A 16,610-nucleotide genomic window follows, 5' to 3' on the forward strand; every position below is an offset into this window, starting at 1 on the left:
GCGACGCCAAATAACAGAGTATTATCCGATTACAGATTTAAGTTTTAATGCGCTAAAATGTTGACAAAGGAGATTTAACAGAAATTTCTTTCCTTATGCTAAAAATAGATTTTGTTAATTATACTCATAGGACAAACGATTATATTTAGTGCTATTTTAATTAAGATTAACTGATTTATTCACATAAAGCCAGAACCAGCATCAGAGCTTGCATGGCCGCACAAGGCGGCAGAATTTAGGGAAGTTAAACAGAAGTTTTTCATTGCGATGACAATGCCCCAATATCAATCAAATAACGGAGTATGGTTCTAAATCTAGAATATACAGCTACCGATAGTGAAGAAAGTAACAGAGAGGTTATTGAACGAGAAAAAAGTTTGATTGACAAGTTATTCGGAATTTTCGACACAGCAATTACAGGACTTGAACAACTTAATAACTGAACAAGAAATTATATGTCTATAGTATTAGTCTAAAGTATTAGCAGAGAAAACAAATCAAACAACTCACATTGAAAGAAATGTTTAATAAAGTAAACATATAAATATTAAGCTCTTTTGTAAATTTTCATACCCTTTAAATCATAAATGCTTCATTATTTCATAAATCACGATTTCATATTTTCAATTTTATAATTTCTACGTGCCATCTTAGTAGATTTAAAATGATCTAATATCCGGAAAAATCTCAAATCTGGGATCGCCGAAGTCCCGACGAGTCCAGACCTCGGACTTTGTACTGTATAAATATATATATATATATATTCCGTATTATAGATATATATATATATATATATAATATGGAATGTATATTTTCAGTTAAACTTCTACCCAATAACTTTAGTAATTCATGAAAGTTAGTTTTGCGTCTAGTTAATTCAGGAAAATTAGTTTCAATTAGTTGCTTTCAGCTTTAAAAATATTTAAAAATTTTTAATTAGTTAGTTGTTTTCAAATAATAATTGTATCGCCATTAGCAAAAATAATGCATTACTATTAACAGCATGGGATTAAACCAAATACTTAATTGTCTATTGAAGCTTCAAAACGTATTTCCGAACTTCACTCTTTCTCGACTAGCGTTACCGAATTTGCCCTTGGCGACCTAAAATCGAAATGGAGCCAACAGATTTCCCGCGAAATCGATAACAGACCATCTGCAGAAATAAACTCAGAATCCCGATATCCCATACATATAGTATGTGCAAAAGAGAATAAACACCGTAGAAGGTGATAAAAAATTAATTTATGGCTTAATTGAAACACACACAGAAATTAAGCTAAGCAAAACCGTGTAAAAACAAATTGAAATGATAAAACGAAACTTAATTTTCATGTGAATTTTCAGCGCTGACTCTCCCATTCTAGAAATTTCAATTTGTTTCAGACAAAGACCACATTTAGCTTTATAAGGATTGTCATCCATCAATATCCAGTCTTTGTAATCAGCTTGATGAGGACACAGTTTATTGAAAATGTACTTTCCAGGCATCTCGTTCCTATTGGCGTCGGAAGGGTTGTGACCTTCCAGGTTGGAACTGCTCTAATTTTAGCAAATATTTTCAGATTCCCCCCCCCTTTTTTCTTTCTCGAGCACCTTCATCATCACTTTCGCCTCTTAAAGAAATTCCGGCTTCACGCTTTCGTCACAATCCGCCTAAATTTATGGATAACGCCTGTTTCGAAAGATTGGGTGAATAGCCAATCAGACACCGATACTTTCGTTCGGGTAGCTAATTTTTTTTTTTTTTTTTTTTTTTTTTTTTTTTTTGTTTGCAACGCAAATCCGCCAACAGATTGGTTAAGAGCCGTGTAATTTTAATTCCATATTCATGAGAAATCGCAATTCACACTGAGAATGGCAATCATTAGAAATGATAAGAAATGTCAAATGAGCAAAATTAAGGACCGTTTATTCATTTTGGCCAAAATTAAGGACTTTTAAGGACCAAAAATCATTTTTGAAAAAATTAAGGACTTTTAAGGACCGTACGAACCCTGTCCCAAAATGGCTTCCCATTTCAAAGAGAGAGGGAGGGGCGTTCATTTCCGTTCTCCAAGATAGTGTCGTCTGCTTTTTCCCAAAATGGCTTCCCAATTCAAAGAGAGAGAGAAAGGGTGTGTAGAGCGGTCATGTTCATTCTCCAAGATGGGGTCGTCTGCTTTTTCTCAAAATGGCACCCCCCATTCAAAGAGAGATCGTGACCATTTTTTTCCAAGATGGGGGGAGAAGAAAACCTAGGATGTAATAACACGACAGAGAGAGAGAGAGAGAGAAACGCCATCTTGTCATTTTCTGATAGGATACCGGTGTTTGAATACTTTTGTGACCGACTGTACATTCTCTCGATGGGAGATCCGCTGGGTTTAAACTTCCAGGTACATGCCTCCAGTCAGATATTCTGGTAAGCGATCTTATTTCTTGTACTCGATTATGAACAAACGTACCCCATGCCTGATCCCTTCTTATCCACCCCAAAGCTGTAGAAGAATCACTCCAGAACATTGTTCTACAATTCTTAAGTTTCAAATCTGATAGAATTGTTTTGGCAAGCCTGGCACCTATCAGACAGGAAAGAAGTTCAAGCCGTGGAATCGTAAGTTCCTTAATAGGGGATATTCGACTTCTCGCGCTTAGTAACTGAACCTTTACACCTTCGATGGTTTCAGCTCTTAAAAATGCACATGTGGCATAGGCTCTTTTACTAGCATCCGAAAAAACATGGAGCACTGCGGTATCTTCGTTTTCGTAATCAATATTTAACCAACGAGGAATTTCAATCTGAAATAGCAGAAGCAATTGGTTCAACCAAGTCCCAAACTGCTCACTTAGGGGAAGAGGAAGACCTTCATCCCACTTAATCTTCTGGTTCCAGGTTTCTTGCAAAATTAGTTTAGGAATTACAGTTATCGGTGCAGTAAAGCCAATGGGATCAAAAATTTTCTGAGTAATTGACAAAACTTTTCTTCTGGTAATAGGTTCCCTCAAGTTAAATGTTTCTTCGATCTTGCAACTCAAACAATCTTTTTCTGAATCCCATACTAAGCCTAATACTGCGACAACTTTCGCCTTGCTCTCTATCTCATCGATCATGTCAATGCGAAAATTTGATCGCCAACATCTCAAATTGAAATGCCCTGAAGCCAAAATCAATCTTGCTTCTTGAACGAAATTTTCGGCTTCATCTACTTAATTTAAGCTAATTAACGAATTATCGAGGTAAAATGAATCCTTCAAAATATTAGAAGTTTCTACAAACTTTTCTGGGACTGTAGTCAAAAGGTGACTAAGTGTAGCGGCTAGCAGAAACGGACTTGATCTGAGTCCAAAAACAACTCGGTTATGTCTGTAAATTTTAAACTTATGTTGATTATCGAACCATAGAAACCTTAAAAAATCTCTATCCTTTTCTGCTATTTTGATTAGACAAAAGGCCTTTTCGATATCCGATGACACTCCTATGCGATATTTTCGAAAACGATTCAATATAAGTGGAATAATTTCTATTAAATTTGGTCCTTTACTCGAACAATCTTTGAGAGAGGGTGAATTCTTAGAACGCGCAGATGCCTTGAAAACAGGCCGTATCTTTGTAGTTTCACTAGACTCTTTTATTACAGGTCTGTGTGATAAGTAGTGCACTCCTTCCTCCTTTTCCTCAGTTACTACCTCAATAATGTCCTTCGCTTCCCACTCATCAAATATTTCTTCGTAATCTTTTCTTCTGCGTGTGTTAATTAGTTTACTTTCGGTTTTGACGAGGTGTCTTTCTGCCATAGTACGGTTACTGGATAAGACGGATTTATCTAAAATAAAGGGTAAGATTACTTCATATCTCCCTGAGCTATCCCGTTTTACACTTTTTAAGAATTGTTTTCGAGTTTCTACTTCCAAGACTCTTTTCGTTTTGTTTTCCTCGCTTGAAATCCCCAAGGTGTCTAAACGCCAAAGATTGGACAAATTTGTATCGGAAACATGTAAGGATAAAGAAAGAACGGACAGGGAACTCGACGTATTCGCATTCTCTTTAATCTTGCCCATTAAAGTCCAGCCTAACTTGGTCTCAAAGGCTACGTAATCCCCCGCAAAATGTTCAATTCTTTCAGTGAACAATTGTGCTCCGGTGTCCGCTCCTAACAGCATATGAATCTCTTCCGGATTTTCTTGAAACAGACAGATTTCCATTCGCATGATTGTCGTTGATAAGGATTCCACTTTTTTCCAGTACTTTAATTAACTTTTCGTCTTTGATCTTAGGTAGTGACGAACAAATTTTCCTCTGGTCTAGGACTTCGATTTTACACCTGTACTTTTCATCTAAACTAGTTAAATCTATTTGATAACGATTATGACCTTCCGAAACTTCTACACCCCCAAACAACCCATGTTTAATTCTTTCAGTTCCTATCTTTTCTAATTTCAACGTTTTAGCAGCATATTGACTTATGCAGCAGTAATCGGTAATCCTTCGACTGTATTTAAAGCAGAACCACCTAAATGAGCTTTCAAATAATTAAATTTGTCTATTTTATCTAATGAATCATTTTTATGAATGGCAGACTCGAAACTGTTCCAAAAGGTTAGCCAGTTGTTTATATCTCCGTAGAATTTCGTTAAAGTTAACTTAGGTAATTTAATTCGAACAGACTCGTTATGTTTTGGTTCGCTTTGACTGTCAGTACTGAACTGGTTATTTACCACCGTTTCAGTAGATTTGCGTTTTAATTTGTCGATTCTTTTGGAGGTACGGAAACTGCATTTAACGACCTTTTGACGATATTCTTCAGATTTTTGGAATTCAGCATCAAATTCTTCGACTTTAAAAAGAGGTTCTAATTCTGTATCGACACTTTTAAGCGATCCGAAATTATTCTTTAATATTTCTAAATTTTCTTCCAAATCATGAATTTTTGGATCAATTTCCGAAAGCTGCGATTCCAAGTCTTTAAGCGATTTCGTTACTGATGTTCGGAGAGCTGCACGCTTCTTTTTTAATTTATTTAAAATCTCTTCAGACATGTCCTTAACAGTTCAAAAATTCAAAAAATAATCAATAATTGTATTCTTAATCTTTATTTTCTAATTTAAATTCTTATTCTTAGCTCGGGCGTCCCGGCAGGGATGCCAAAAATATATGTTGTATCTCTCAATAGAAATCTAAAAGGTAAAAAGAAATCTCTTACCTTTTCTTTCACCCGGGAGCCGAGCTTGTTCCATTCCAAATTCTTATTCGATGAAATATCTAAATAATTCCAAGCTTTTTCATAAAGACTGACACTTCTGTATAAATAAAGATATTACATTTAGATACATTTTATATACAATTATTAGGTTACAGAAAAATTACGCGCTCTCCATCTAACAGTCATTCAAGTTCGGGTTCAGAGTTCTAACTACGTTCTTTTGCAGGATTATTCTCGAATTTAGATGTAATGGTGCTGATAGTTCGGAGTTTAGATGGGGTGGCGCTGATAGTCCGGAGTTTAGATGTAACCATTAATACATCGTAATCTGAAATTAGTACATCATAATCTGCAAATCTGAAATTTCAGTTTCATTTTTTAAATAGATTAAAAGACCATTGAACTACAAAATCTCATTTATGAGTACTACATTTTTCAGCATTTTTGAACAAAAAAATAATCTGGTTATTTATCCAGCACTTTTTAACTGTTTACTCTAGATGTTGAGCAGGAAGTGCATGTTACATTTTCGACAAAATTACTGTTGTTTACACTGAAGATAGAGCTTGTTCACTCCAATGCGTAATGAAACTTTACCTTATCCTTTCTCTTTACATATTAAAAATGCACATATTTATTTCAAAAATGGCGCTCTGGCTTCAATGACAACCTTAGATACTATAATAAATGAAATAATGGCAACAGTGGCTTTTGTTTATGTTTACAAGAAGAAATGTGACTTGTATTATCAGCTATCATTCGCGTGAAATGTATTTGGTTTGTAAAAGGCTAATGACATCTGCAAAAGGAATTGCTTAATTTTTTAAGATGAATTTTTTCTCTGTTTTCTGTGTTGTAGTTTTTCATATTTTTATAGTCCAAAATGAAGCTAAAACCTTGCCGAATATTATAATAATGTTAATGGATGATGTATGCTGATTTTATTTTATACATTAGCTTAACATTATTTTGTGACCTTTTATTTCGTTATTTATTTTTAATGTTTATTTCAAAAATTGTTATTTGTTTCTGTGTGTGCAACTGGGTATAATAAAGTAAAATTATTTCGTGTATATTTTTAAGGTTATCTTTAATTAACAAACGCAGAATTGTTAATGTGATAAATACTTGCTAGATTTGGCCATGAATACCTAAATTTAAGAATGTAGTCTGTGCTTATTAGTCTAGACTAAATTATGTAATGTTCAATGAAATTGTAAGGTGTTTGGATTTACGAAGTGGTATATTGGAATGAAAACTCAATAATGAATAATAACTTTCTAATTAATTACTGTTCAGCATATAAGCCTAAATATAAATTTATACATACATAATTTTAATGTTATAGCCAAAAAAATAAATCCCGAACCAGCCCAAGAAAGGCATGAAAGAGAAAATGCTTGCTATTTCTAAATTTTTTAAAGCTTTTAAATGAATTTTTTTTTTTTAATTCAGTGTTTTTAAATCAAAAGAAATTTTGTAAACTATTCATTTGGTTTCTTTCTTATCTTTGTAGGTTGGTTCAGGATTTATTACTTTTTTGGTCCAAAATTAATTAGTTGGTTGATCTTTACATTACGGTAACTTGGCGATTTTTTGGCGAAAATTTGGCGACCAACTCCCCTACAGCAACCCTCTATTTTTTTTCCCCGCCGCCATTTTGTCTTCACGAAGTAAAGACATGTTTCTTTTCTTCTTATCTACTGAACACTTCTTCCAACAATCTACTAGCCGAATTACACTTATGCTAGAAATTTTATCAAACAAAACTGCTTAATCATGACAAATATTCACTGCAAAATTCGGAAAAAGTGCACAATACCATACACCTTACGCGTTTTTCAAAATAACACATACACATAAACCATGTTACACGCCGACTTATTTTTACTTAAAAAAACATCCCAGAATTGCACAAAAATGGCATTGCGCACACTCTTCACTATATCCATGTACACTGCTTTTATCTCATAAATTAAAAAAATTTCACAAAAATACATGACAATTTTCTCAATCTTTAAACCCGGTAAAAAGAACATATATGAAATTACATGATCGCGAAAAAGTATTTACCCTTTACAAATATGAACATTTCCACATATAAAATAAATAAAATATCCAAAAACTTTTACCTCTAAATCATCTATTACATTATACACGTCACCAACGAATTCATACATGAAGCATTACAAATATTTATTATCAAATATTTAAATTATTTCCATGCACATTTATTTCAACTTAAACATACACCAAATTCCTACAAGTATAAAATTCACAAAATAACTATCATTTCATTAAAATATAATTAAATTCAAAAACACCACTTATACATGAGCACATACATTCAATTAATAAAAATTACCTTACAATCCTAATTACTTTAAACTAAATCATTGCTAATAACAATTTTCCCAATAATACCAAATTCCTTTCCACCTTACATTTCCAACAATGCATAAAAATAATTAAAAATACTAACTTACCTAATCTCCTTCAGAATCTTCATTACATGGCGGATACACTTTTCTTCATTCTCTTTCAGAATCTTTAAAATCATACTTATCTTTCAAAGCAAGATACCAGGTAAAATAAATAACATAATAAAACATGTTTATTTCTCTCTCACACAACCTTAAAAAACATTTCTTACTATCCTTTTCAATACCACTAAATACCCATTTCGAATTCAATTTACTCACGGCCATGGGATCCAAAAATTCACAAACACTATTTCACACAACACAGAATAAAGCCAAATACAAAATTTCCAGATTTTTTCCCGATTTCCGCCCTTTTCCGATTAAAGAACCGTAATTCGTCCATTAATATCACATGACATATCCCATGATCTCTCATTTCCCCCACACAAAATAATGCGTAATCGGAACTCAGTACTGCTCACATTATTACCAAAGTCCCAGGTAGTAACCTTTATCGCCTCCAAAATGTCGCCAAACTACCAGTTACCGTAATGTAAAGATCAACCAATTAGTTTTGCAGCAGCATTTTGTGCAGAAATGGTTTTGGGATCTTGTTGCTTAAAAAAAATTTCTATAATTCATTAGAATTATGTTGAAATGAATTTACTCATTAGTATAATTAGCATACTTAAAATGGACTAATTAAAAGCATAAGTGCAACCAACAAACTAAGTAATTATTGTCATCAAATAACTCATTACTTCTTTTTCTCGCATTCTAAAAATATCATCAAATAGGTCCCCTCCTAGCCTACTCTCTCTCTCTTTCCCTCCATTCTCTGTCTGAGTCCGAATTCCAGATTCCATTCTGAGTACGAAGAAAGTAACGGACATTGTATCAGTTTCACAGCTAGCAAACACTTGAGTTAATTAAATTCATTTTCTGACCTTTAATGTATATTATGTAAATTTTCTTTTTTCATACATTCTTAATTTTTCAGTTTAGTCTTGTGAGAATATATTTTTTTGCATGTTCTTCCTTGTTTAATTATTTTAACAAAGTTTGCATTGTTTTAATGTGATCAAAGGTGAAAGTGTTGGGAAGTAGTTTACTCAAGTAAGAAAATAAAACTCACTGTTATAAGAATTATATGTTTTAATTTAAAGATTGTGTTTAAAGTTTGACAGTACTGCCAATTTCTTACTGATTCTTAACTAGCAATTTGAATAATTTTAACTCTTATATTACTAAACAGCTTTTTTAGTCTTGATTTGTACTTGAGGAAAAGGCAAAACACTTATTCATATATTAATTATTGTTAATTGATCAGAAGTTAGTTTGTTCCCCTTGAAAAGTCAACTAATTCCTGGTCAGTGATGATAATCTCTTAGTTTGTTGGTTGCACTTTTGCTTTTCATTATTCCATTTTAATAATTCCATTTTCAGTATGCTTATGAGTAAATTCATTTTAATAGAATTACAACTACAGTCAAAAGTCGTTAATTCGGACACCCATAATCCGGACCTCAAAGCTACAAACTTTCTGCGCATGCGTCACTTTGACACATGCGCGTAAGACCTTTACGGCTGCGAATATGCATGTGCGCATGCGCATAATACGTTTATGCATGCGCATTTAATGTATAACGGACGGTATGAGCTAAGAAAAAATTATCTAATTCAGTTAATGTTGCAGATTGCATTGTTCCTTAATCTTCTAATTGGATCCGGCTTATTATTTTTTGCAGACTGTTAGAGCAATTTTATAAAAGCTTGAACTTTTGATTATGTCAAATAGAATTTCTGATATATATTTACTAATATGCAAAGGATCTACAAAGCGAAAGTATGTTTCGAAGTCCGTTAAACAAAAAGTGGAATTGCTGCAAAAAATGGATAAAGGCATATCCTTTGTTTCTCTAACCATTTCGAAACCTGTTTATCAATTTCATGCTGCTCTGCAGGGGGGGAGGGGTTGCCGTGGCACGCAATGAATTGGAAGTTGATCTGTCAGCACTATCCTTATCTTCAGCGCAGATGTTTTTATTTTATTTGGCTCATAATTCCTTACTAAATGTAGTATTTCATCTCGATGTACTCCGTCTTTGATGTGATTTAAATCCAATTCCTCGTCATTATAATTCGTTCCCGATAGTGAAGAGGTTATTGAAAACGAAAAAATTTCTATTGACAAATTAGTCGGTATTCTCGACACAGCAATTATAGGACTTGAACAGCGAAACTTTGTAACTGAAGAAGAAATTATGTCTGTTTATAGAATTAAAGTGAAAGTATTACAGTCAAAAGTCATTAATTCGGACACCCATAATCCGGAATGATCTATAATCCAGACCTCAAAGCTAAAATCTTTCTGCACATGCGCCGCGTTGACACATGCTCATAGGCATTTTACGTGTGCGCGCAAGACATTTACGACTGTGCATATGCATCTGCGTTTCGCGTGCGTGTTTAATGTATAACGGACGGTATAAGCTAAAATTATCTAATTATCTATTTCAGTTAATGTTGATGATTGCGTTGTTCCTTAATCTTCGAATTGGATCTGGCTTATTATTTTTTGCAGACTGTAAGAGCAATTTTATAAAAGTAAGCTTGAGCTTTCGATTATGTCAAATAGAATTTCCGATGCTGGAGCTCCAAAAGGATCTAGAAAACGAAAGTATGTTTCGATGTCCATCAAACAAAAAACGAATTGCTGCAAAAAATGGATAAAGGTATATCCTTTGTTTATCGAACCGTTCCGAAATCTGTTTATCAATTTCACGCTGCTCTGCGTGGGGGGGGGACGTCGCGGCGCGCAATGAACTGGAAGTTGATCTGTCAGCACTATCGTTATCTTCAGGGCAGATGTTTTTATTTTATTCGGCTTATGATTCCTTACTAAATGTAGTATTTAATCTTGATGTACTCCGTCTTTGATATGATTTAAATCAAATTCCTTGTCATTATAAATATCACGAATACAAATCAAATAGTTTTCTGGTTGCAATTTTCTAATTTCGGCTATGCGTAAGGTACGCATGCACGCGTTGAAAGAAATGTTTAATAAAGTAAACAAATAAATATTAAGCTTCTTTTTTTTGTAAATTTCGATACCCTTTAGATCATAATTGCTCATTATTTTATAAATTACGGTTTCATATTTTTAATTTTATAATTTCTGCATGCCGTCTTACCAGATTTAAACTGATGATCTGTAATCCGGAAAAATCGATAATCTGGAATCGCCGAAGTCCTGACGAGTCCGGATTAAAGACTTTTGACTGTATCACATAAAATGAAGCAACTTAAACAACTTACATTGAAAGAAATGTTTAATAAAGTAAACAAATAAATATTAGCCTTTTTTTTAAATTTTGATACCCTTTAGATTATAATTGTTCTTTATTTCATAAATTATGGTTTCATATTTTTAATTTTATAATTTCTGCATGCCATCTTACCAGATTTAAACTGATGATCTATAATCCAGAATCGCCGAAGTCCCGACGAGTCCGGATTAACGACTTTTGACTGTACCTTTTTTCAACGGAGGTAAAGGTTGATCTTTGGATTATGGTAACTTGGCGATTTTTTGGCGACCAACTCTGCTACAGCAACCCTCTATTTTTTTGTTGCCGCCATTTTGTCTTCACGAAGTAAAGACATGTTTCGTGTCTTTTTATTTAATGAACACTTTTTCCAACAATCTACTAGCCGAATTACACTTATGCTAGAAATTTTATGTAACAAAATTGCTTAATCATGACAAATATTAACTGCAAAATTGAGAAAATGCATTAATCGCAAACTTCTTGCGCGTTTTTCAGAATAGCACATACACATAAACCATGTACACGCCGACTTATTTTTACTTAAAAAAACATCCCAGAAGTGCACAAAAATGGCATTGCGCACACTCTTCACTATGGCCATGTACACTGCTTTTTTCTCATAAATTAGAAAAATTTCACGAAAGTGCATGAAAATTTTGTGAATCTTTAAACCCGGTAAAAAGAACATATATGAAATTACCTGATCGCAAAAAAGTATATACCCTTTCCAAAGATGAACATTTCCATGTATAAAATAAAAAAATATCCAAAAACTTTTACGTCTAAATTATCTATTATATCATAAACGTCACCAACGAATTCATACCGCAAACATTACAAATGGTTACAAATACTTAGTGTCAAATATTTAAATTATTTCCATGCACGTTTACTTCAACTGAAACATATACCAAATTCTTAAAAACATAAAATTCACAAAATAACTATCATTTAATTAAAATATCACTAAACCATGTACACTTCGACTTATTTTTACTTAAAAAAACATCTCAGAATTGCACAAAAATGGCATTGTGCACACTCTTCACTATATCCATGTACACTGCTTTTTTCTCATAAATTAGAAAAATTTCACGAAAATGCATGATAATTTTCTGAATCTTTAAATTCGGTAAAAAGAACATATATGAAATTACCTGATCGCGAAAAAGTATATACCCTTTCCAAAGATAAGCATTTCCACATGTAAAATAAATAAAATATCCAAAAACTTTTACCTCTAAATTATCTATTATATTATAAACGTCACCAACGAATTCATACCACAAACATTACAAATGGTTACAAATACTTAGTGTCAAATATTTAAAATATTTCCATGCACGTTTACTTCCACTCAAACGTATACCAAATTCCTACAGACATATAATTTACAAAATAACTATCATTTAATTAAAATATAATTAAATTCAAAAACACTACTTAAAATACAAATAAGCACATACGTTAAATTAATAAAAATTAGCTTACAATCCTAATTACTTTAAACTAAATCATTGCTAATAACAATTTTCCAATAATACCATATTACTTTATTTACTCCTTACATTTAGAACAATGCATAAAAATAATATCCTCAAATAATTAAAAATACTATCTTACCTAATCTACTTCAGAATCTTGATTACGTGGCGGATACACTTTTCTTATTTCCTCTGCTAAATAAAAAGCAATCGTATGTGCGCCTGTTTCAGGATCTTTAAAATCATACTTATAGTTCACAGCAAGATGTTGAAAACCTTCATCCTCCAAACAGACTTAATAAAACTTAATAAGCAATCTTTACTTCTGTCTCGCACAACCTTAAAAAAACACTTATTACTACCCCTTTTAATCCCACTAAATACCCATTTCGAATTCACTTTAGATACGGCCATGGGATCTAAAAATTAACCAACACTGTTTCACACAACAGAGAATAAAGCTAAATACAAAATTTCCAAATATTTTCCAGATTTCCCCCCTTTTCCAATTAAAGAACTGTAATTCGTCCATTAATGTCACATGACATATCTCATGATCTCTCATTTCCCTCACACAAAATAATGCGTAATCGGAACTGAGTACTTCTCACATTATTACCAAAGTCCTAGGTAGTAACTTTTATCGCCTCCAATATGTCGCCAAACTACCAGTTACCATATTCCAAAGATCAGCCGAGGTAATATATTTGATAATATACTAGAAAATAATTTATTATTTTATTACATTGCAGCTTTAGTGCGAGTATTAGGCAGTTTATTACTAATAATTACCTTGCTTGCTTATATATATATATATATATATTACTTTGCAGCAATTGTGCAAGTAGTAGAATACTTGTTTTTTCACACTAAATGAATTTAAGATCATACAACATATATATATATATATGACATAATAAAAGCAAAGGAAAAGACGGAACACTGTAGATGCGTGATTAGACCCATAATGAAGAAGATTTTGATTGCGTAGTATGCTAGTAATGCTAACTTGGTAATATCTAAAGAACTTGGCAGTCGAGGCAGTTTTAATTCCATTTTTATTTGCAACTTATATTTGTGGCCACAATCACTTGACACTCTAGTCGGGCCTTTCCACAGAAAATTTACATTTTTGATATTGTTGAGATAGAAAGCAAGTCAAGGAAATTACATCTTAGCACAGTAGAGAGCAAAAGCTGAAGTGCATAGTTATGAAGGATGGAAGCATGGCGAAGAGAAAAGTTTTGGTTTACAACGGCAAGTTTCAATTCCCAATTATTACGTTGTCAGAGCTGCGCAACCATAGAATGATCTAGAAATGATGCAATGCAGAGAAGTTATTACAATTTTAGAATAGAGAGGAAGAATTAATGTTTATAGTTATATTATAATTCTGATTCATATATTTTTATCTTACATATATATATATGTGTGTGTGTGTGTGTTGTAAAATTAAGTATATATATATATATATTTAATTTCAAATCATAATATGAAGAAAGTACTTTTGTTGTATATAATTAAACAAAAGTAACGTGAATGAAATTTAATGTTATTTTTATAAAATTTAAATGTGATTCAGTTAAATCAGGTTATCTTCACAGATACGTCAACTATATTGCTTATATTCTTTAATTTATGTAAGTTTTTTTTTTAATTTGCATTTTTAATTATTAACAGTTAGTTTAAGTTAGTGTAACTACCATTAATAAATTTTTTGGTATTGCAAGAAATACTAGTTTAGCATTTTTTGAAATAAATGCTGTGTTTATATCAATTATTCCTGAAAATGGCTAAAAAAATATATTAATCTTTGCTGCAATTTATTATCTTTTGACATGTAAAATGATTTTATAATTAAGAAATGTATATTTTAACTATCAGAAATAACCCAAAAATAAAATTTGTTATAAACGTTTCAGATGGGATGGGGAGATTTGGGAATTTTTGGGGAACCAAGTAAGGAGACTCCCAACTTAGATCAAATGGCCAGTGAAGGCACATTACTGACAGACTTCTACTCAGCAAATCCATTGTGTTCACCTTGTAAGTATGTGAGCTTTACTTAAATAATGAGAAAAAAATATACATGCATAATGAGATTATGTTTTCTGTAACAGCCAGAGCTGCTTTGTTGACAGGAAGGCTTCCAATCAGGAATGGTTTTTACACAGATAATGCACATGCTCGGAATGGTGAGTGAAATTTTATATTGCTGAAGCTGTAGATTGAACTAAATATTAAAGTAAAATACTGTATTTGACAAGAATCCTTGCTGTAGGTTAAATGAAATGTTATTTCTTCATTTATAATTCAGTTATTATTTTTCTTTTCTTTTTGGCAGTAGATTTAATTTATTTTGGTTAAGTTTTTGCGTAGGCTAATTTGTAATATACTTCTTATAATTCTGAAAGGAAAACTTACATTATTTGTATTATACTATTCTAAATATAAGTGTTTTTTTTTTTTTTTTTTTTTTTTTTTTTTACTAGCTTGTAAAACTTTAAGAATTTTTCTTGATCAAAAATGATTTTTATGCTAAAATTTAAAATGATTTTTATGCTAAACAAAAATTATGATACATTTTTAGTTCATATTATAGTTGGTGATTCTTTGAAAATAGCTGGCCTAATTAATAAAGTATGTTATTAAATAAAATTCTATTAACATAAGAATTTTTGATAAATCATTCTTTTGTAGTTCAGATACATCTTGTATTGCTGTCATCATCTATATACATTCTTTTTAAATTTTATATATTTTTAGGTACTTCTATTTTGCGGGCAAATTTCAATATCTAAAATTCTTTGAATCTGAATTTTAACTTAGGTTAACTGTATGAAAAACTAAAATATATCATATTATCAAAAGCAATGTTTCATGTAATTTTTATTTGAAAATTTCCTTTTCCATTGAAAACAAACTCGGAAATTTACAGAAGTAAATTACTCTGAAAACATTTTATATTATTGAATTATAAAAATGCCTTTGTATCTCGTACATCAAAATTGTCTGGTAAAACTAAACTTTTCTTGTAAATTCAAAGTCATTTTCTCTTTTAATAAAATCTTATACATCAAGTGGCACTATCAAGCTGTTCATTTAAGTCCATATTTATCATATATTTATTTAATTTTCTTTAGATTGTATATTCTGTTTTAATAGGATAAAAATATTTAAGATCTGGATTAAGTATAATAATAAAAATATATCTTTTTATTTTTATTATCTGTTTGCTATGAAAACTAAATGCTGAATTTTAAAATGAAGAATCTATTAATTATGTAGAAATAATGAATAATTAAGTTAAAAAATATAAAAGCATAAAGTTTTCATAACAATATTATAGATTAATGATTAATTGTAATAGACTAATCATTAATCTATAATATTGTTAGATATTGTTTCATAATCTATAATATTGTTTCATATTGATAGACTGTTCATTCTTATATCTGTAAGTCTGAAAGATACTTACGTATTAACGCAAAGATCTTGGCACAGTTTGGCGATTTTTTATAGAGAAAAGCTTAAAAGTTTCTTATTGTGTGCAAGCTGGTGGTTTTCTTGTCTCCCTTTTTTTTATTTGCAAACCATGGATAATTATTGTAAATAGGTAACCGTTATCAACGTATGAAAAGAAAACATACTTTAGCAATTTAAAATACAAATTTGAATTATTAAATAAGGATTATATAATACATTAAAAAATAAAATACTGACATTCTTCTTTATATTTCTTTCTTATTTGTTTGCACTCTTCTTCTCCAGAAGTACACAGCAATCTGTTTTCGCTTTAAAAAAAAAATCGGAGCCTAGACCTGCAGAGACTCAGCTTCGTGCAATCCTCTGTAGCAGTGTCACCTAGGAAATGCATTTCCTGATTGTTCTGTTTATAAAATTTTCAATAAAATTCTGTGTTCCTGCAGAAATTTTACTGCAGTTTTGGCAATTTCCACAAGCTCATATTTTAAAACTAAGTCAAAAAAATATCATGATTTATTTATAAAAATCTGTTGAAATTTGGAATATAACAAAAAAAGAACGCATACAAAAATGATGGCTTGACTGAAGGATTGTTATAAGCATCTTTGCCAGAGTTTGGCACATTCTGAAAAATTGCCGATATCTTCCAAGATAGTTGTGTTAATATGTAAGTACTGTTTGAAATGTGTTTATATTTAT

General features: G+C 31.4%; 1 protein-coding gene across 2 annotated transcripts in view; it reads left to right on the top strand.

Moving 5' to 3' along the window:
- The first annotated feature begins 5,900 nt into the window (after window positions 1-5,900).
- The window catches only part of LOC118203759 (N-acetylgalactosamine-6-sulfatase-like), a 76,674-nt gene continuing 65,964 nt past the window's right edge, over window positions 5,901-16,610 (top strand). Inside the window, exons 1-3 of one of the 2 annotated variants that reach the window (XM_085815093.1) lie at window positions 5,901-6,113; window positions 14,348-14,471; window positions 14,546-14,620. In XM_085815093.1, the coding sequence (XP_085671219.1) occupies window positions 6,012-6,113; window positions 14,348-14,471; window positions 14,546-14,620 (301 nt within the window). In that variant the 5' untranslated portion in view covers window positions 5,901-6,011. The remainder of the gene's footprint in view (window positions 6,114-14,347; window positions 14,472-14,545; window positions 14,621-16,610) is intronic. The other variant, XM_085815092.1, reaches the window with a different exon arrangement.

Source organism: Stegodyphus dumicola, chromosome 4 (genome assembly GCF_044657685.1).
Source record: "Stegodyphus dumicola isolate Sdum_Otavi_A_Nest chromosome 4, ASM4465768v1".
Lineage (NCBI taxonomy): Eukaryota > Metazoa > Arthropoda > Arachnida > Araneae > Eresidae > Stegodyphus > Stegodyphus dumicola.